Source organism: Coregonus lavaretus, assembly GCF_964263955.1.
Source record: "Coregonus lavaretus genome assembly, chromosome: 24".
In the NCBI taxonomy this organism is placed as follows: domain Eukaryota; kingdom Metazoa; phylum Chordata; class Actinopteri; order Salmoniformes; family Salmonidae; genus Coregonus; species Coregonus lavaretus.
In genome coordinates, this window is record NC_140011.1 from 41,023,508 (window position 1) to 41,045,253 (window position 21,746).

Consider the following 21,746-nt stretch of genomic DNA (forward strand, 5'->3'; position numbering starts at 1 on the left):
TAACTCTCGCTCCTACACTTCATCTCTAACAAATGGTGGCACGTTAGAAAGTATAACTTCCTTCGCCGGATTCATAAGACGAAATACCGACGTCTGTGTCTCCCGCAACACAACACCACTCTCAACTATCGCATTCACCTTTTCAATGGAATCTAAGAATATGCACTATTCATCCTCAAGGCTGATTTTATTATATCATACCCAATGATAGCACCCACTGCTAAGCTACGTTCTTCCACGGAACACCCTGCCGCAGCAGGAATCTTTACTTCATGCTGCCGACTAACTTTTTCAAACCACAACCCTCCGCGAGTGGCCATTGCAACCAGCCCTCGAAAAAAACAACCTCAACGATCACACCACCCCATACGTGCTTAGTGACAGTGAGACAAGATAACCTTAAAACAACTAAACTAATATATATATATATATATATATATATATATATATATATACACAGTGGGGGAAAAAAGTATTTAGTCAGCCACCAATTGTGCAAGTTCTCCCACTTAAAAAGATGAGAGAGGCCTGTAATTTTCATCATAGGTACACGTCAACTATGACAGACAAATTGAGAAAAAAAATCCAGAAAATCACATTGTATGATTTTTTATGAATTTATTTGCAAATTATGGTGGAAAATAAGTATTTGGTCACCTACAAACAAGCAAGATTTCTGGCTCTCACAGACCTGTAACAACTTCTTTAAGAGGCTCCTCTGTCCTCCACTCGTTACCTGTATTAATGGCACCTGTTTGAACTTGTTATCAGTATAAAAGACACCTGTCCACAACCTCAAACAGTCACACTCCAAACTCCACTATGGCCAAGACCAAAGAGCTGTCAAAGGACACCAGAAACAAAATTGTAGACCTGCACCAGGCTGGGAAGACTGAATCTGCAATAGGTAAGCAGCTTGGTTTGAAGAAATCAACTGTGGGAGCAATTATTAGGAAATGGAAGACATACAAGACCACTGATAATCTCCCTCGATCTGGGGCTCCACGCAAGATCTCACCCCGTGGGGTCAAAATGATCACAAGAACGGTGAGCAAAAATCCCAGAACCACACGGGGGGACCTAGTGAATGACCTGCAGAAAGCTGGGACCAAAGTAACAAAGCCTACCATCAGTAACACACTACGCCGCCAGGGACTCAAATCCTGCAGTGCCAGACGTGTCCCCCTGCTTAAGCCAGTACATGTCCAGGCCCGTCTGAAGTTTGCTAGAGTGCATTTGGATGATCCAGAAGAGGATTGGGAGAATGTCATATGGTCAGATGAAACCAAAATAGAAATTTTTGGTAAAAACTCAACTCGTCGTGTTTGGAGGACAAAGAATACTGAGTTGCATCCAAAGAACACCATACCTACTGTGAAGCATGGGGGTGGAAACATAATGCTTTGGGGCTGTTTTTCTGCAAAGGGACCAGGACGACTGATCCGTGTAAAGGAAATAATGAATGGGGCCATGTATCGTGAGATTTTGAGTGAAAACCTCCTTCCTTCAGCAAGGGCATTGAAGATGAAACGTGGCTGGGTCTTTCAGCATGACAATGATCCCAAACACACCGGCCGAGCAACGAAGGAGTGGCTTCGTAAGAAGCATTTCATGGTCCTGGAGTGGCCTAGCCAGTCTCCAGATCTCAACCCCATAGAAAATCTTTGGAGGGAGTTGAAAGTCTGTGTTGCCCAGCGACAGCCCCAAAACATCACTGCTCTAGAGGAGATCTGCATGGAGGAATGGGCCAAAATACCAGCAACAGTGTGTGAAAACCTTGTGAAGACTTACAGAAAACGTTTGACCTGTGTCATTTCCAACAAAGGGTATATAACAAAGTATTGAGAAACTTTTGTTATTGACCAAATACTTATTTTCCACCATCATTTGCAAATAAATTCATAAAAAATCCTACAATGTGATTTTCTGGATTTTTTCTCTCTCATTTTGTCTGTCATAGTTGACGTGTACCTATGATGAAAATTACAGGCCTCTCTCATCTTTTTAAGTGGGAGAACTTGCACAATTGGTGGCTGACTAAATACTTGTTTCCCCCCACTGTATATACACACACCCTGAAAACACAGATATCCAATAGAGTGAAAAAATTTCAGTCGCTCCCACAATCGCTCCTGCTTCCCGACTCACTCCCATCATGCACTCCGACTAGAGAGAGAGGGGGGGAGAGAGAGAGAGAGAGAGAGAGAGAGAGAGAGAGAGAGAGAGAGAGAGTGTGTCGAGGTGGTCGATGAAGCCTGTGTGTATGTAGTGTGTTAGTTACCTATGAGGGGCACCACCAGTATGTAAGTCCTAGACTGCAGTAGTGTCTTGAGGCCGGTGAGGTGATCGATGAAGCCGTTGGTGTCGGGGACCAGGAAAAGAGGACGCACCTCTAACTCCAACTGACCACACGTCTGTAACACCGCCTGCACGGAGGGAGACACACACACGCATGTTAACACACACACATATACACACTCCCGAGTGGGGCAGTGGTCTAAGGCGCTGCATCACAGTGCTAGCTGTGCCACTAGAGATCCTGGTTCGAATCCAGGCTCTGTCGTAGCCGGCCGCGACCGGGAGACCCATGGGGCGGCGCGCAATTGGCCCAGCATCGTCCAGGGTAGGGGAGGGAATGGCCGGCAGGGGATATAGCTCAGTTGGTAGAGCATGGCGTTTGCAACGCCAGGGTTGTGGGTTCAATAAAATAATGTATGCACTAACTGTAAGTCGCTCTGGATAAGAGCGTCTGCTAAATGACTAAAATGTAAATGATGTTAACGCACACACACACACGTTAATACGCACAAGAATTCAGGACATACAGTGGGGTCCAAAATTATTGACACCCTTAAAAAAGATGACCAATAATGAGTGTATAAAATAAATGCTGAGCTATATAGTATGCACCAAAAAATTGGGAAATTATATTATTTCATACTAATACAATCGCCCAGAGAAAGAGATTTTGTTTATTAAGTAATATTTTTTTCCTCAAAAAGGTAGGGGTCAAAATTATTGACACTCCTAAAGATTCTTATAAATAAAGTAGTCGAAAGTTTAGTATTTGGTCTCATACAGTGGGGAGAACAAGTATTTGATACACTGCAGATTTTGCAGGTTTTCCTACTTACAAAGCATGTAGAGGTCTGTCATTTGGAGAACAGGAGGGCTTCTTAAAGAAAAACTAACAGGTCTGTGAGAGCCGGAATTCTTACTGGTTGGTAGGTGATCAAATACTTATGTAATGCAATAAAATGCAAATTAATTACTTAAAAAGCATACAATGTGATTTTCTGGATTTTTGTTTTAGATTCCGTCTCTCACAGTTGAAGTGTACCTATGATAAAAATGACAGACCTCTACATGCTTTGTAAGTAGGAAAACCTGCAAAATCGGCAGTGTATCAAATACTTGTTCTCCCCACTGTATTCATAGCATGCAATGAGTACGTTTACATGCACAGGAATAATTCAATATTAAACTGATTATGGCATTAGTCATGTAAACACCTTACCTCTGCTCATCTTAAAATCGGTGGAAGGTCATAATGGAAGTAAGCCGATTAAAACACCTGCTTTTCTGAGCATCTTTCAAATTATTAGGTAAACATCTTAAATCGGCGTTCCAGCGGTGTATTTGTGCCAGCACTGGTAGCGCAAGCCTCCCTCTTTAGCACGAGTGAAGTGAGTTCAGAACAACAGTGTATGCGCTTTAGAAATAGTTTTCACATACAAACGTTATATGTCCGAACTAAGAATAAAATATACTTCCCAAAAATAACATGGTCGCTGTGGTAGAACGTTTATTTTGATTGACGATTTCCTGCATTTATCAAAGTACCATCAGGTAGCATGATTTCAGATGTGTCCATGGAAACAGCATTATTAGGGAAATCATTCTTCTAGCAAAGCATTTAAACATTTTAAACAAACTATTATATTAATCTGACTGTCCACAATAATCACATTATTGTGTGCATGTAATCTTACTCACTGACTACATCAAGTTTGTGGCTCTACAAACTTGTTGGTTGGATACATTTGCAGTTAATTTAGGTTGCGTTTCAGATTATTTTGTGTCCAATATAAAATGCATGGTAAATAATGTATTGGTCATTTTTGAGTCACTTTTATTGATAAATGTTACATATGGTCAAAGATCATACCCCTAAGAAATGCTAACCTCCCCTGTTATTGGTTATGGTGAGAGGTTAGCATTTGGTATTTGGTATTTTATTAGGATCCCTATTAGCTGTTGCAAAAGCAGCAGCTACTCTTCCTGGGGTTCACACAAAACATGACATAATACAGAACATTATCAGACAAGAACAGCTCAAGGACAGAACTACATTTTTTTTTTTTTTTAAGGCACACGTAGCCTTCATATCAATACATACACACAAACTATCTAGGTCAAATAGGGGAGAGGCCTTGTGCTGTGAGTTGTTGCTTTATCTGTTTTTTGAAACCAGGTTTGCTGTTCATTTGAGCAATATGAGATGTAATGGAGTTCAATGCAATAATGGCTCTATATAATACTGTACGCTTTCTTGAATTTGTTCTGGATTTAGGGACTGTGAAAAGACCCCTGGTGGCATGTCTGGTGGGGTAAGTGTGTGTGTCAGAGCTGTGTGTAAGTTGACTATGCAAACAATTAATGTTTCTTATAAAAAGAAAAACTGATGCAGTCAGTCTCTCCTCAACTTTTAGCCAAGAGAGACTGGCTCTTGCATAGTATTTATATCAGCCCTCTGGTTACAATGAAGAGCAAGACGTGCCGCTCTGTTCTGGGCCAGCTGCAGCTTAACTAGGTCTTTCCTTGCAGCACTGGACCACACGACTGGACAATAATCAAGATTATGTCTTGGGGGTATGACCTTTGACCCTCTAACTTTCTCACTCATCATTATTCACAATTCATTCAGGATTTTCTGTAATCATGGTAGCATTCACATTCATGTAGAAGTGTTTAGAAAAATATTCCGTTCCTATTTATAATAAAAGTGAATCCAAAATGACAAAATACATTATTTACCATTAATTTCTATTGGGAACAAAATAATCTGAAACACAACCAAAACAAACAGCAAATGAGTCACAAGCTTAATGTAATCATTGCATGCTAGGAATATGTGACCAAATACTAAACTTTTTACTATTTTATTTAGAAATAATCTTTAGGGGTGTCAATAATTTTGACCCCTACATCTACATACAGTGAGGGAAAAAAGTATTTAATTCCCTGCTGATTTTGTACGTTTGCCCACTGACAAAGACATGATCAGTCTATAATTTTAATGGTAGGTTTATTTGAACAGTGAGAGACAGAATAACAACAAAAAAATCCAGAAAAACACATGTCAAAAATGTTATAAATTGATTTGCATTTTAATGAGGGAAATAAGTATTTGACCCCTCTGCAAAACATGACTTAGTGGCAAAACCCTTGTTGGCAATCAGAGGTCAGACGTTTCTTGTAGTTGGCCAGCAGGTTTGCACACATCTCAGGAGGGATTTTGTTCCACTCCTCTGTGCAGATCTTCTCCAAGTCATTAAGGTTTCGAGGCTGACGTTTGGCAACTCAAACCATCAGCTCCCTCCACAGATTTTCTATGGGATTAAGGTCTGGAGACTGGCTAGGCCACTCCAGGACCTTAATGTGCTTCTTCTTGAGCCACTCCTTTGTTGCCTTGGCCGTGTGTTTTGGGTCATTGTCATGCTGGAATCCCATCCACGACCCATGTTCAATGCCCTGGCTGAGGGAGGTTCTCACCCAAGATTTGACGGTACATGGCCCCGTCCATCGTCCCTTTGATGTGGTGAAGTTGTCCTGTCCCCTTAGCAGAAAAACACCCCCAAAGCATAATGTTTCCACCTCCATGTTTGACGGTGGGGATGGTGTTCTTGGGGTCATAGGCAGCATTCCTCCTCCTCCAAACACGGCGAGTTGAGTTAATGCCAAAAAGCTCAATTTTGGTCTCATCTGACCACAACACTTTCACCCAGTTCTCCTCTGAATCATTCAGATGTTCATTTGCAAACTTCAGACGGCCCTGTATATGTGCTTTCTTGAGCAGGGGGACCTTGCGGGCGCTGCAGGATTTCAGTCCTTCACGGCGTAGTGTGTTACCAATTGTTTTCTTGGTGACTATGGTCCCAGCTGCCTTGAGATCATTGACAAGATCCTCCCGTGTAGTTCTGGGCTGATTCCTCACCGTTCTCATGATCATTGCAACTCCACGAGGTGAGATCTTGCATGGAGCCCCAGGCCGAGGGAGATTGACAGTTATTTTGTGTTTCTTCCAATTGTGAATAATCGCACCAACTGTTGTCACCTTCTCACCAATCTGCTTGGCGATGGTCTTGTAGCCCATTCCAGCCTTGTGTAGGTCTACAATCTTGTCCCTGACATCCTTGGAGAGCTCTTTGGTCTTGGCCATGGTGGAGAGTTTGGAACCTGATTGATTGATTGCTTCTGTGGACAGGTGTCTTTTATACAGGTAACAAACTGAGATTATGAGCACTCCCTTTAAGAGTGTGCTCCTAATCTCAGCTTGTTACCTGTATAAAAAGTCACCTGGGAGCCAGAAATATTTCTGATTGAGACGGGGTCAAATACTTATTTCCCTCATTAAAATGGAAATCAATTTATAACATTTTTGACATGCGTTTTTGTGGATTTTTTGTTGTTATTCTGTCTCTCACTGTTCAAATAAACCTACCATTAAAATTATAGACTGATCATTTCTTTGTCAGTGGGCAAACGTACAAAATCAGCAGGGGATCAAATACTTTTTTCCCTCACTGTATATACACTGCTCAAAAAAATAAAGGGAACACTAAAATAACACATCCTAGATTTGAATGAATGAAATAATCTTATTAAATACTTTTTTCTTTACATAGTTGAATGTGCTGACAACAAAATCACATAAAAATTATCAATGGAAATCAAATGTATCAACCCATGGAGGTTTGGATTTGGAGTTACCCTCAAAATTAAAGTGGAAAACCACACTACAGGCTGATCCAACTTTGATGTAATGTCCTTAAAACAAGTCAAAATGAGGCTCAGTAGTGTGTGTGGCCTCCACGTGCCTGTATGACCTCCCTACAATGTCTGGGCATGCTCCTGATGAGGTGGCGGATGGTCTCCTGAGGGATCTCCTCCCAGACCTGGACTAAAGCATCCGCCAACTCCTGGACAGTCTGTGGTGCAACGTGGCGTTGGTGGATGGAGCGAGACATGATGTCCCAGATGTGCTCAATTGGATTCAGGTCTGGGGAACGGGCGGGCCAGTCCATAGTATCAATGCCTTCCTCTTGCAGGAACTGCTGACACACTCCAGCCACATGAGGTCTAGCATTGTCTTGCATTAGGAGGAACCCAGGGCCAACCGCACCAGCATATGGTCTCACAAGGGGTCTGAGGATCTCATCTCGGTACCTACTGGCAGTCAGGCTACCTCTGGCGAGCACATGGAGGGCTGTGCGGCCCCCCAAAGAAATGCCACCCCACACCATGACTGACCCACCGCCAAACCGGTCATGCTGGAGGATGTTGCAGGCAGCAGAACGTTCTCCACGGTGTCTCCAGACTCTGTCACGTCTGTCACATGTGCTCAGTGTGAACATGCTTTCATCTGTGAAGAGCACAGGGCGCCAGTGGCAAATCTGCCAATCTTGGTGTTCTCTGGCAAATGCCAAATGTCCTGCACGGTGTTGGGCTGTAAGCACAACCCCCACCTGTGGACGTCGGGCCCTCATACCACCCTCATGGAGTCTGTTTCTGACCGTTTGAGCAGACACATGCACATTTGTGGCCTGCTGGAGGTCATTTTGCAGGGCTCTGGCAGTGCTCCTCCTGCTCCTCCTTGCACAAAGGCGGAGGTAGCAGTCCTGCTGCTGGGTTGTTGCCCTCCTACGGCCTCCTCCACGTCTCCTGATGTACTGGCCTGTCTCCTGGTAGCGCCTCCATGCTCTGGACACTACGCTGACAGACACAGCAAACCTTCTTGCCACAGCTCGCATTGATGTGCCATCCTGGATGAGCTGCACTACCTGAGCCACTTGTGTGGGTTGTAGACTCCGTCTCATGCTACCACTAGAGTGAAAGCACCGCCAGCATTCAAAAGTGACCAAAACATCAGCCAGGAAGCATAGGAACTGAGAAGTGGTCTGTGGTCACCACCTGCAAAACCAGTCATTTATTGGGGGTGTCTTGCTAATTGCCTATAATTTCCACCCGTTGTCTATTCCATTTGCACAACAGCATGTGAAATGTATTGTCAGTCAGTGTTGCTTCCTAAGTGGACAGTTTGATTTCACAGAAGTGTGATTGACTTGGAGTTACATGGTGTTGTTTAAGTGTTCCCTTTATTTTTTTGAGCAGTGTATATATATATATATATATATATATATATATAAAAAAGCATTACTTGTTAAAGGGATACTTTGTGATTTTTGCACTGAGGCCCTTCATCTACTTCCTCAGAGTCTGATGAACTAGTGGATACAAAATGTCTCTGTGTCGAGTATGAAGGAAGTTAGAAGTAGTTTTGTGAGCAAATGCTAACTAGCGTTAGCGCAATAACTGGAAGTCTATGGGTATCCACTAGCATTTTACCTTTAAACAAAATATTTTTCTTTGACCAGTTTTATTAGTATAAAACACTATAATTTCCCCAAAAAAATGTACCATATGATGTAGCTCAGTATTTGAATGACTTATTTTATACAGTCATTTTTTTTTTTCATCTTTATCAATAATGTCAAGCCCCACTGTACATCTAACGTCTCACATTATTCACTGCCCCACTGTATGTCTGTGAGTGTAAACATCTGCAGAATCACCAGATGTGTGTGTGTGTGTGAGTGAGTGTGTATATAGTGTGTATGTGTGTGTGTGTGAGTGAGTGAGTGAGTGTGTGTATATAGTGTGTGTGTCTGTGTGATTGTGTATATAGTGTGTGTGTGTGTGTGTATAGAGAGTATATAGTGTGTCTGTGTATATAGTGTGTATATAGTGAGTATATGGTGTGTGTGTGTGTGAGTGTGTACAGTGGGGGAGAAAAGTATTTAGTCAGCCACCAATTGTGCAAGTTCTCCCACTTAAAAAGATGAGAGAGGCCTGTAATTTTCATCATAGGTACACGTCAACTATGACAGACAAATTGAGAAAAAAAATCCAGAAAATCACATTGTATGATTTTTAATGAAATTATGGTGGAAAATAAGTATTTGGTCACCTACAAACAAGCAAGATGTCTGGCTCTCACAGACCTGTAACTTCTTCTTTAAGAGGCTCCTCTGTCCTCCACTGGTTACCTGTATTAATGGCACCTGTTTGAACTTGTTATCAGTATAAAAGACACCTGTCCACAACCTCAAACAGTCACACTCAAAACTCCACTATGGCCAAGACCAAAGAGCTGTCAAAGGACACCAGAAACAAAATTGTAGACCTGCACCAGGCTGGGAAGACTGAATCTGCAATAGGTAAGCAGCTTGATTTGAAGAAATCAACTGTGGGAGCAATTATTAGGAAATGGAAGACATACAAGACCACTGATAATCTCCCTCGATCTGGGGCTCCACGCAAGATCTCACCCCGTGGGGTCAAAATGATCACAAGAAGGGTGAGCAAAAATCCCAGAACCACACGGGGGGACCTAGTGAATGACCTGCAGAGAGCTGGGACCAAAGCAACAAAGCCTACCATCAGTAACACACTACGCCGCCAGGGACTCAAATCCTGCAGTGCCAGACGTGTCCCCCTGCTTAAGCCAGTACATGTCCAGGCCCGTCTGAAGTTTGCTAGAGTGCATTTGGATGATCCAGAAGAGGATTGGGAGAATGTCATATGGTCAGATGAAACCAAAATATAAATTTTTGGTAAAAACTCAACTTGTCGTGTTTGGAGGACAAATAATGCTGAGTTGCATCCAAAGAACCATACCTACTGTGAAGCATGGGGGTGGAAACATCATGCTTTGGGGCAGTTTTTCTGCAAAGGGACCAGGACGACTGATCCGTGTAAAGGAAAGAATGAATGGGGCCATGTATCGTGAGATTTTGAGTGAAAACCTCCTTCCATCAGCAAGGGCATTGAAGATGAAACGTGGCTGGGTCTTTCAGCATGACAATGATCCCAAACACACCGCCCAGGCAACGAAGGAGTGGCTTCGTAAGAAGCATTTCAAGGTCCTGGAGTGGCCTAGCCAGTCTCCAGATCTCAACCCCATAGAAAATCTTTGGAGGGAGTTGAAAGTCCGTGTTGCCCAGCGACAGCCCCAAAACATCACTGCTCTAGAGGAGATATGCATGGAGGAATGGGACAAAATACCAGCAACAGTGTGTGAAAACCTTGTGAAGACTTACAGAAAACGTTTGACCTGTGTCATTGCCAACAAAGGGTATATAACAAAGTATTGAGAAACTTTTGTTATTGACCAAATACTTATTTTCCACCATAATTTGCAAAGAAATTCATAAAAAATCCTACAATGTGATTTTCTGGATTTTTTTTCTCATTTTGTCTGTCATAGTTGACGTGTACCTATGATGAAAATTACAGGCCTCTCTCATCTTTTTAAGTGGGAGAACTTGCACAATTGGTGGCTGACTAAATACTTTTTTCCCCCACTGTATATAGTGAGTATATGGTGTGTGTCTGTGTGTGTGTCTGTGTGTGTCTGTGTGTGTGTGTGTGTGTGTAGTGAGAATATAGTGTGTGTCTGTGTGAGTGTGTATATAGTGAGTATATAGTGTGTGTGTGTGTCTGTGTATATAGTGTGTGTGTGTGAGTGTGTATGTAGTGAGAATATGGTGTGTGTCTGTGTGAGTGTGTATGTAGTGAGTATATAGTGTGTGTGTGTGTCTGTGTATATAGTGTGTGTGTGTGTGTGTCTGTGTGTGTGTGTGTGTGTGTGGGTGTGTGTGTGTGTGTGTGTGTATGTAGTGAGAATATGGTGTGTGTCTGTGTGAGTGTGTATATAGTGAGTATATAGTGTGTGTGTGTGTCTGTGTATATAGTGTGTGTGTGTGTGTGTGTGTGTGTGAGTGTGTATGTAGTGAGAATATGGTGTGTATCTGTGTGAGTGTGTACAGTGAGGGAAAAAAGTATTTGATCCCCTGCTGATTTTGTACGTTTGCCCACTGACAAAGAAATGATCAGTCTATAATTTGAATGGTAGGTTTATTTGAACAGTGAGAGACAGAATAACAACAACAAAATCCAGAAAAACACATTTCGAAAATGTTATAAATTGATTTGCATCTTAATGAGGAAAATAAGTATTTGACCCCCTCTCAATCAGAAAGATTTCTGGCTCCCAGGTGTCTTTTATACAGGTAACGAGCTGAGATTAGGAGCACACTCTTAAGTGTTAGGAACACTCTTAGGAGTGCTCCTAATCTCAGCTTGTTACCTGTATAAAAGACACCTGTCCACAGAAGCAATCAATCAATCAGATTCCAAACTCTCCACCATGGCCAAGACCAAAGAGCTCTCCAAGGATGTCAGGGACAAGATTGTAGACCTACACAAGGCTGGAATGGGCTACAAGAACATCGCCAAGCAGCTTGGTGAGAAGGTGACAACAGTTAGTGCGATTATTCGCAAATGGAAGAAACAAAGAACTGTCAATCTCCCTCAGCCTGGGGCTCCATGCAAGATCTCACCTCGTGGAGTTGCAATGATCATAAGAACAGTGAGGATTCAGCCCAGAACTACACGGGAGGATCTTGTCAATGATCTCAAAGCAGCTGGGACCATAGTCACCAAGAAAACAATTGGTAACACATTACGCCGTGAAGGACTGAAATCCTGCAGCGCCCGCAAGGTCCACCTGCTCAAGAAAGCACATTTACAGGGCCGGCTGAAGTTTGCCAATGAACATCTGAATGATTCAGAGGAGAACTGGGTGAAAGTGTTGTGGTCAGATGAGACCAAAATCGAGCTCTTTGGCATCAACTCAATTCGCCGTGTTTGGAGGAGGAGGAATGCTGCCTATGACTCCAAGAACACCATCCCCACCGTCAAACATGGAGGTGGAAACTATGCTTTGGGGGTGTTTTTCTGCTAAGGGGACAGGACAACTTCATCGCATCAAAGGGACAATGGACAGGGCCATGTACCGTCAAATCTTGGGTGAGAACATCCTTCCCTCAGCCAGGGCATTGAAAATGGGTCGTGGATGGGTATTCCAGCATGACAATGACCCAAAACACACGGCCAAGGCAACAAAGGAGTGGCTCAAGAAGAAGCACATTAAGGTCCTGGAGTGGCCTAGCCAGTCTCCAGACCTTAATCCCATAGAAAATCTGTGGAGGGAGCTGAAGGTTCGAGTAGCCAAACGTCAGCCTCGAAACCTTAATGACGGAGAATATCTGCAAAGAGGAGTGGAACAAAATCCCTCCTGAGATGTGTGCAAACCTGGTGGCCAACTACAAGAAACGTCTGACCTCTGATTGCCAACAAGGGTTTTGCCACCAAGTACTAAGTCATGTTTTGCAGAGGGGTCAAATACTTATTTCCCTCATTAAAATGCAAATCAATTTATAACATTTTTGACATGCGTTTTTCTGGATTTTTTTGTTGTTATTCTGTCTCTCACTGTTCAAATAAACCTACCATTAAAATTATAGACTGATCATGTCTTTGTCAGTGGGCAAACGTACAAAATCAGCAGGGGATCAAATACTTTTTTCCCTCACTGTATATAGTGAGTATATAGTGTGTGTGTGTGTGTGTCTGTGTATATAGTGTGTGTGTGTGAGTGTGTATGTATGTAGTGAGAATATAGTGTGTATCTGTGTGAGTGTGTATATGGTGTGTGTGTGTGTGAGTGTGTATAGTGTGTATATGGTGTGTATATAGTGAATATATGGTGTGTGTGTGTCTGTGTGAGTGTGTATATAGTGAATATATGGTGTGTGTGTGTGTCTGTGTGAGTGTGTATATAGTGAATATATGGTGTGTGTGTGTGTCTGTGTGAGTGTGTATATAGTGAGAATGTGGTGTGTGTGTGTGTGTGTGTGTATATAGTGAGTATATGGTGTGTGTATATGGTGTGTGAGTGTGTATATAGTGTGTATATAGTGTGTGTGTGTGTGAGTGTGTATATAGTGTGTGTGTGTGTGAGTGTGTATATAGTGTGTGTGTGTGTGAGTGTGTATATAATGTGTATATAGTGTATATGGTGTGTGAGTGTGTATATAGTGTGTATATAGTGTGTGTGTGTGTGTGTGAGTGTGTATATAGTGTGTGTGAGTGTGTATGTGTGTGACCTGTATCTTGTCCCTGCGTCTTTGCTGCTGAGCCAGTCTGTTAGTGAGGGCGCTGCGTCTGGCCCGGAGCTCTCTGATGTCATCCTCGCTACCCCCGCCCTCATCCCCCTCCGAAACAGACGACTCTGCCTCCACGATGACGTCATCACTCTAAGACACATCACCACAGCAGAGAGGGGCGTAGAGGGACATGTTAGTGGACACACATCTAACTACACCCTACACATCTGATTCAGCTAACCAAGGTATTCATGACGGTGACTAGTTGAGACAGGTGTGTAACTCAGCGGCTAGACTTAAAAACAAATAATCGAGGATTGAGAGACAGAGTCACAGACACACACCTCTCGAGACACTTGGATAAGAGCCTGCGAGAACATTTGATAAGTAAGAGAGAGAAACAAACACACACCTCTCTCTCGGTCTGTGAGTCGTGTCGACCGTGGGCGTCACCAGGGCTGCTGGGTTGGGGAGAGGTTGCCATGGAGACATACTTCCCTCCCTTGAAGGCCAAGAGAGGTTGTTCCTGACCACACAGAGCCTCCAGGAAATACTTCAACACTGTTACCCTTTTACAGTCTGCTGCTATTACCTAGGGAGAGAGAGAGAGAGAGAGAGAGAGAGAGAGAGAGAGAGAGAGAGAGAGAGAGAGAGAGAGAGAGAGAGAGAGAGAGAGAGAGAGAGCGAGTGAGAGAGAGCACGCATATGTGTGTGTATGCAATGTATGTATGGTGTATAAACTCACGGTATCCCTGGTGCAGTCTATGTAGCAGGGTTCCTGCGGGGCGGCGAGTAGCGGGACGAAGCCGGCCAGTAGCCTGTCCTCCTCCAATAGCAGCAGGCGGAGCTCCTCATCCCCCTCCCCTCCGTCCCCGTCTGCCTTGTACAGCGGCGCCTCCCCGTGGTCAACACGTGCCAACGCATTACACAGGTCAGCCAGGCTGCGCCACACACCAGAGCTACAACCACAGGAAGAGAGAGGAGTCAGTAACACCTCCCCACAGGAAGAGAGAGGAGACAGTAACACCTCCCCACAGGAAGAGAGAGGAGACAGTAACACCTCCCCACAGGAAGAGAGGGGAGACAGTAACACCTCCCCACAGGAAGATAGAGGAGACAGTAACACCTCCCCACAGGAAGAGAGAGGAGACAGTAATACCTCCCCACAGGAAGAGAGAGGAGACAGTAACACCTCCCCACAGGAAGAGAGAGGAGACAGTAACACCTCCCCACAGGAAGAGAGAGGAGACAGTAACACCTCCCCACAGGAAGAGAGAGGAGACAGTAACACCTCCCCACAGGAAGAGAGAGGAGACAGTAACACCTCCTCACAGGAAGAGAGAGGAGACAGTAACACCTCCTCACAGGAAGAGAGAGGAGACAGTAACACCTCCCCACAGGAAGAGAGGAGACAGTAACACCTCCCCACAGGAAGAGAGGGGAGACAGTAACACCTCCTCACAGGAAGAGAGAGGAGACAGTAACACCTCCCCACAGGAAGAGAGGGGAGACAGTAACACCTCCCCACAGGAAGAGAGGAGACAGTAACACCTCCCCACAGGAAGAGAGGGGAGACAGTAACACCTCCCCACAGGAAGAGAGAGGAGACAGTAACACCTCCTCACAGGAAGAGAGAGGAGAAAGTAACACATCCCCACAGGAAGAGAGAGGAGAAAGTAACACCTCCCCACAGGAGATCGTCCTGTGTTTGGATTGTATACTCACTCTATACTACAAGGTGGAGGATTCCATTGGTTGGGATGTCCAAGCATCCAATCAGACCAGACCTTGACACTAGGCAGCAGCTCCCTCAGGTCCAATGGGAAGGAAGAAACTCTCACCATCCCCTCCTCCTCATCCCCCTGTTCTCTCTCCTCCTCAGGGATGGGCTCTGAGAGAGGGAGTGAGGGAGAGGGAGAAAGGGAGAGAGAGAGAGAGAGTGGAGAGAGAGAAATAGAAGAGAGAGAGAGAAAGAGAATCATTGTCTGCCTTCCTAGGGGGTAGAAATCATGTCTGGCAAACCTCTCCATTAAGGTCACTAGAAGCTTCACTCCGTTGATCTACGTGCGAGTGTGGATGGAGTTGGATTTTTGGAGCAGCGGACACCTTTTGGTAACATGATATCCTCACTGGTCTCACTCCCATTCACGATAGCAAAGTAAAAAAAGTGTCAATTAATTTTGTGAAAGCAAGGAAGAGTCACCTTCCCTTGCTAGTAGTAGCTAGCTGGCTTTAGCTTGGATAAAAACATAGCAAGCTAGCTAGCCTTTTTAGCTTCCCACATCTCCATGCGAAATAATCACATTTCTAATTAAAAAAATATGCCCTGGCAAATATTTTTATACTTGCCGGTGTAACCTAAAACATTATCCTAGTTTGATATGCTGCTTGTGTATTAATTCCCATATCAGCTAAAAATAGAAGATCATCATGTTTTAGTCATGCCCATGGCTAGCTAGCTGGCTACAGCAGGTTCTACCGTTTCACAATAGCTTGGAATCACTAGTTATTACTTCTAAACAAAATACCTTTTTGGGTGGATTCTTGTTGTTTGGTTTACTGTTTCAACAGTCGCTGAGATTATATTTGGCGAATCAATGCAAAATGATGAATAGCCAATTTAGCCTATAGATCAGATCAAGGAACCAAGCGACAACACTGCCCCCACGGCTGAGGAAGGAAGGAATGATACGGCACGTCTCAATTTTCAGGTAGTACAAAAATACATTGAATTCCGGAGCGTATTACAAGGAGCCGCCCCCTTTGTGGTGAATAACGACATCTCAACACTTTGCTACGCTCCGAATCTTCCGTCTCAGTAGAGCTTGTAGTAAGCTTTACTCTGTGTTAGTGTGTTAGAGTGCATCGGAGTACCCAACTCTTCACTCATATGAACTGTGTCAGTGAGAGTCTTTTTCACAACCATACAATGTCCCAGACAATGTATACAAATATCACATCTGTGAATGACATACCTGCAGGTGTATCTCTTAATAGCTCTGTGCAGCGCTGGACCAGCAGAGAGAACATGGCCAGACCCAGAGCTGTAGTCTGCTCCTGTAACACAGACCTCACCTCACCATCTCCTCCTAGAGGAAGGGAGAGAGAAGGGGGAGGAGAGGGAGAGAGGGAGAGAGAGAGATGGAGAGAAGGGGAAGTAGAGGGAGAGAGAGAGAAGGGGGAGGAGAGGGAGAGAGAGAAGGGGGAAGAGAGGGAGAAAGAGGGAGAGAGAGAGAGAAGGGAGAGGAGAGGGAGAGAGAGAAGGGGGAGGAGAGGGAGAGAGGGAAGGGGAGGAGAGGGAGAGAGGGAAGGGGAGGAGAGGGAGAGAGAGAGAGGGAGGAGAGGGAGAGGGAGAGGGAGAGGGGGAGAGAAGGGGGAGGAGAGGGAGAGAGAGAAGGGGGAGGAGAGGGAGAGAGGGAAGGGGAGGAGAGGGAGAGAGAGAAGGGGAGGAGAGGGAGAGAGGGAAGGGGAGGAGAGGGAGAGAGAGAGAGGAGGGAGAGGGAGAGGGGGAGAGAAGGGGGAGGAGAGGGAGAGAGAAGGGGGAGGAGAGAGAGAGAGAGAGAGAGAGAGAGAGAGAGAGAGAGAGAGAGAGAGAGAGAGAGAGAGAGAGAGAGAGAGAGAGAGAGAGAGATCATAGGCTTGAGTGTTTTTGCACAATGCTTTTACACAAGGTCACATTTCTGTGTGTGTGTGTGTGCTACCTCTGCTCTGAGCGTTGTGTATAGTGAACATGTTGATAGTGATGATCTGTAACATGCGCGTGCTGCCCAGGGGGGAGGGGCTGTGTTGGAGCAGTGCTCGGAACTCCTGGAGAACACGACTGCCCACCGCCGGGAACGACTCCATGCTGCAACACAGTGGACATGTTTCTCATTTAGCAGACACTCTTATCCAGAGAGACTTACAGTCAGTGCTTTCAACTAAGGTAGGTAAGACAACCACATATCACAGTGATTGGAAGTAAAATCCTTCTACTAAAACAGCAGCTATCAGCATAATAAGTGCTAGTAAGAAAATACGTGTGTTAGAGCATACACACACAACCACACAGGCTTTACAAAATGAAGTCTACATATTTAATACACGACTACACACACCAAAATAACTCACCCCACTTTAGTGAAGAGTTTTCCATGAGCGTGAAGGAAGCTGAGTATGAACCTCTTATTGAGCTGCAGACAGACAGGAGCAACAGTGCACTGATGAGTCAGATAGTCGGTCTAGCATTGATTAGTCATGTCTGTCCTGTCATCTTATTTCATTGAATTATGCTACGTAACAGCTAGATGAAGGGGACTGGTTATAACACTGGTTATAACAGCTAGGTGAAGGGGACTGGTTATAACACTGGTTATAACAGCTAGGTGAAGGGGACTGGTTATAACATTGGTTATAACAGCTAGGTGAAGGGGACTGGTTATAACACTGGTTATAACAGCTAGGTGAAGGGGACTGGTTATAACACTGGTTATAACAGCTAGGTGAAGGGGACTGGTTATAACACTGGTTATAACAGCTAGGTGAAGGGGACTGGTTATAACACTGGTTATAACAGCTAGGTGAAGGGGACTGGTTATAACATTGGTTATAACAGCTAGGTGAAGGGGACTGGTTATAACACTGGTTATAACAGCTAGGTGAAGGGGACTGGTTATAACACTGGTTATAACAGCTAGGTAGGTGAAGGAGGGCGACAGAACCTGACTATAGGCCAACTAACCTGACTATAGGCCAACTAACCTGACTATAGGCCAACTAACCTGACTATAGGCCAACTAACCTGACTATAGGCCAACTAACCTGACTATAGGCCAACTAACCTGACTATAGGCCAACTAACCTGACTATAGGCCAACTAACCTGACTATAGGCCAACTAACCTGACTATAGGCCAACTAACCTGACTATAGGCCAACTAACCTGACTATAGGCCAACTAACCTGACTATAGGCCAACTAACCTGACTATAGGCCAACTAACCTGACTATAGGCCAACTAACCTGACTATAGGCCAACTTACATCAGAAAACAACAAGAAAGGTAAATGGAGAGATGAAAAGAAAATGAGAGGAAGATTAAACTATGGTAAACAGTCTGAGACACAGAGACAGGGACAGGGACAGAGACAGGGACAGGGACAGGGACTGACACAGGGACAGGGACAGAGACAGAGACTGACACAGGGACAGAGACAGGGACAGAGACTGACACAGAGACAGAGACAGGGACAGAGACAGGGACAGGGACAGAGACTGACACAGAGACAGGGACAGAGACTGACACAGGGACAGAGACAGGGACAGGGACAGGGACAGAGACTGACACAGGGACAGGGACTGGGACAGAGACTGACACAGGGATAGGGACAGGGACAGAGACAGAGACTGACACAGGGACAGAGACTGACACAGGGACAGAGACAGAGACTGACACAGGGACAGAGACAGGGACAGGGACAGAGACAGGGACAGGGATATTTCTCATTAAATATTGATTTAGTCATGGGGAAGTCTGTTAAGTAACAGGTTTGACACATGGATATGTGTCTGCCTGTGTGTGTGTGTTTGTTTGTGTGTGTGTGTGCGTGTAGATGAGTGTCTGCGTGTGTGTGTCTGTTAGGGATGGGCATTTGAAATAATTTCACTATTAGAATAATATCCCCCCCAAAATTGCAGATATCCGGATAGTCAAAATACATTATTTTTTTAAACACACACACAAAAACCCCACATTGTTTAACTTGGGAACTGGCTTGCTGAGCAGCCTGCGCAACATGGGAGAGAGGTGCAGTACGGGAGGCGGGTAGGGGTCGATGTGTTTGACACGGGAGGGAGGGAGAGAGAGCAGCCCTAGTTAGACAAACTTGTAGATACCAGGGTTTAGGGAGGTGTGGCATTGGGCGTGGCAATGGCCACGGTCAGCCCGTCGGCACGGCTGAATTGTAAAGAAAATTGTACAGAAATCTGCCCATTGAACAAGAATAGTAAACTAACAAGAAATGCTATTTCTATGGGGTTTAGGTTTAAGTTTAGGTTTTTGGGTTAAGGTTAGGGTTAGGGAAAATGGTATTTTGAATGGGACTGAATTGTGTGTCCCCACAAGGTTAGTTGTACAAGACTGTGTGAGCGGGTGTGTTTGTGTGTCTGCCTGCGTATGTGTGTGTGCGTATGTGTGTGGATGTGTGTGTTTACGAAGGCGTATCTCCATGGAGACGGTGATGACGAGAGCGCCGCGGCCCACGATGCACCCTGTCTGTCCACTACGGAGGGTGAGTCACAGAGCCACCACTTCCTGGGAGAGAAAACATCTCTAGTGTGTGTGTGTGTATGTATGTGTGAGAGAGAGAGAGAATATGCGTATTTCTCTGACTGTGCACTTTGGACAGGGCAGTCTGAGGACCAGAGACATCTAACAGAGAGAGTGACAGCATATATATTATGTATTTTTGCAACAGCGGAGGAGAGGAAGAGAGGAATATGAGCTGGAAAAAAAGAAAGAAAGACAGACAGAGAGAGAGAGAGAGAGATGTAGATAGAGAGAGAGAGAGAGAGGGGTAGAGAGAGAGAGAGGTAGGAGAGAGACTAGGAGAGAGAGTAGGAGAGAGAGAGAGGTAGGAGAGCGCGAGAGAGAGAGAGAGAGAGAGAGAGGTGTATGATGTTGAATAGTTCCTGTTCTGTGTGCTGTGTGGGAGGTGTGTCTGAATACAAGGTCATGTGTGCCGCCATTTCTGTGTGTGTGTGTTTGCCATGAAATACACTTCTTCTGGCGCATGAGTGAACACGTGCACACCCACAGACACACACTCAGAGATAGACACAAAGAGACACAGAGGAGTATTAACAACGTCCAATATGAAAGAACCGGAACTGAACCGGAAGAGAAGCATATAAGCCATAGAGAGTGAGTGAGTGTGCGTACGTATATGTGTATCGTACTCACATCACTCGCGCTGAGGTTGCCCAGCTCTCCGTCCTGTTCAGAGTCTCTGCTGGACTCGTTGCCCCCGCGGTGTGACGAAAGAGCCGCTGCCTGGCTGATAGGGCGAACCCAGATCTCTACTCTGGCCCCCTGCTCCCCCCGTCCTCCTCCTCCCCCCCGGACCCCCGGGCCCCTGGACCCCCCTTCTGACTCCTGCCTCCGCCCCATCTGTTCCGCCTGGGTCAAAGGGTCAGAGGTCATGTATACAGAACACACAAGCAGGGGGCAGAACTAGGAGATGAAAGGCTTGGTGTTGGATGTGTTTAGTCTATGAAGACGTTAGCAGGTCCATGAAAGCAGTGTTGGTTGAGATATAAGTGTATATGTGTCCTTCGTGTGTGTGTCTGACCTTGCGTTTGGCTTCTTCAAACAGACTCATGAGGCTCTCCTTGGCAGTGAGGATGGGGTTGGAGACAGCCAGGCTCCGCATGTAGTAATACACTGCATCCAACTTCCTCTTCTAGAGAGAGAGAGAGAGGAGAAGAGAAATGAGTGATCTTTCTTGTGTCTGTCGGTTTTTTCTCTCAAAATCTTACTAACTATATACATTATTGACCATTTTCATGTACAGTGCCTTGCAAAAGTATTCATCCCCCTTGGCATTTTTCCGATTTTGTTGCATTACAACCTGTAATTTAAATGTATTTTTCTTTGGATTTCATGTAATGGACATACACAAAACAGTCCAAATTGGTGAAAGTGAAATGAAAAAAAATAACTTGTTTCAAAAAAAATAATAACGGAAAAGTGGTGCGTGCATATGTATTCACCCCCTTTGCTATGAAACCCCTAAATAAGATCTGGTGCAACCAATTACCTTCAGAAGTCACATAATTAGTTAAATAATGTCCACCTGTGTGCAATCTAAGTGTCACATTATCTGTCACATGATCTCAGTATATATACACCTGTTCTGAAAGACCCCAGAGTCTGCAACACCACTAAGCAAGCGGCACCATGAAGACCAAGGAGCTCTCCAAACAGGTCAGGGATAAAGTTGTGGAGAAGTACAGATCAGGGTTGGTTTATAAAAAAATATCTGAAACTTTGAACATCCCACAGAGCACCATTAAATCCATTATAAAAAAATTGAAAGAATATGGCACCACAACAAACCTGCCAAGAGAGGGCCGCCCACCAAAACTCACAGACCAGGCAAGGAGGGCATTAATCAGAGAGGCAACAAAGAGACCATAAAAGAACCCTGAAGGAGTTGCAAAGCTCCACAGTGGAGATTAGAGTATCTGTCCATAGGACCACTTTAAGCCGTACACTCCACAGAGCTGGGCTTTACGGAAGAGTGGCCAGAAAAAAGCCATTGCTTAAATAAAAAAATAAGCAAACACGTTTGGTGTTCGCCAAAAGGCATGTGGGCGACTCTCCAAACATATGGAAGAAGGTACTCTGGTCAGATGAGACTAAAATTGAGCTTTTTGGCCATCAAGGAAAACGTCTGGCGCAAACCCAACACCTCTC

General features: G+C 44.8%; 1 protein-coding gene across 1 annotated transcript in view; it reads right to left on the reverse strand.

The window, feature by feature from the left end:
* The window catches only part of smg6 (SMG6 nonsense mediated mRNA decay factor), a 37,330-nt gene that overhangs the window by 8,721 nt on the left and 6,863 nt on the right, over nt 1-21,746 (reverse strand). Inside the window, exons 6-15 of the mRNA XM_084140751.1 lie at nt 20,620-20,730; nt 20,232-20,447; nt 17,403-17,464; nt 16,994-17,139; nt 16,268-16,381; nt 15,018-15,183; nt 14,038-14,251; nt 13,705-13,884; nt 13,293-13,442; nt 2,282-2,426 (exon numbers count right to left, since the gene is read on the reverse strand). Of these exons, the coding sequence (XP_083996877.1) occupies nt 2,282-2,426; nt 13,293-13,442; nt 13,705-13,884; nt 14,038-14,251; nt 15,018-15,183; nt 16,268-16,381; nt 16,994-17,139; nt 17,403-17,464; nt 20,232-20,447; nt 20,620-20,730 (1,504 nt within the window). The remainder of the gene's footprint in view (nt 1-2,281; nt 2,427-13,292; nt 13,443-13,704; nt 13,885-14,037; nt 14,252-15,017; nt 15,184-16,267; nt 16,382-16,993; nt 17,140-17,402; nt 17,465-20,231; nt 20,448-20,619; nt 20,731-21,746) is intronic.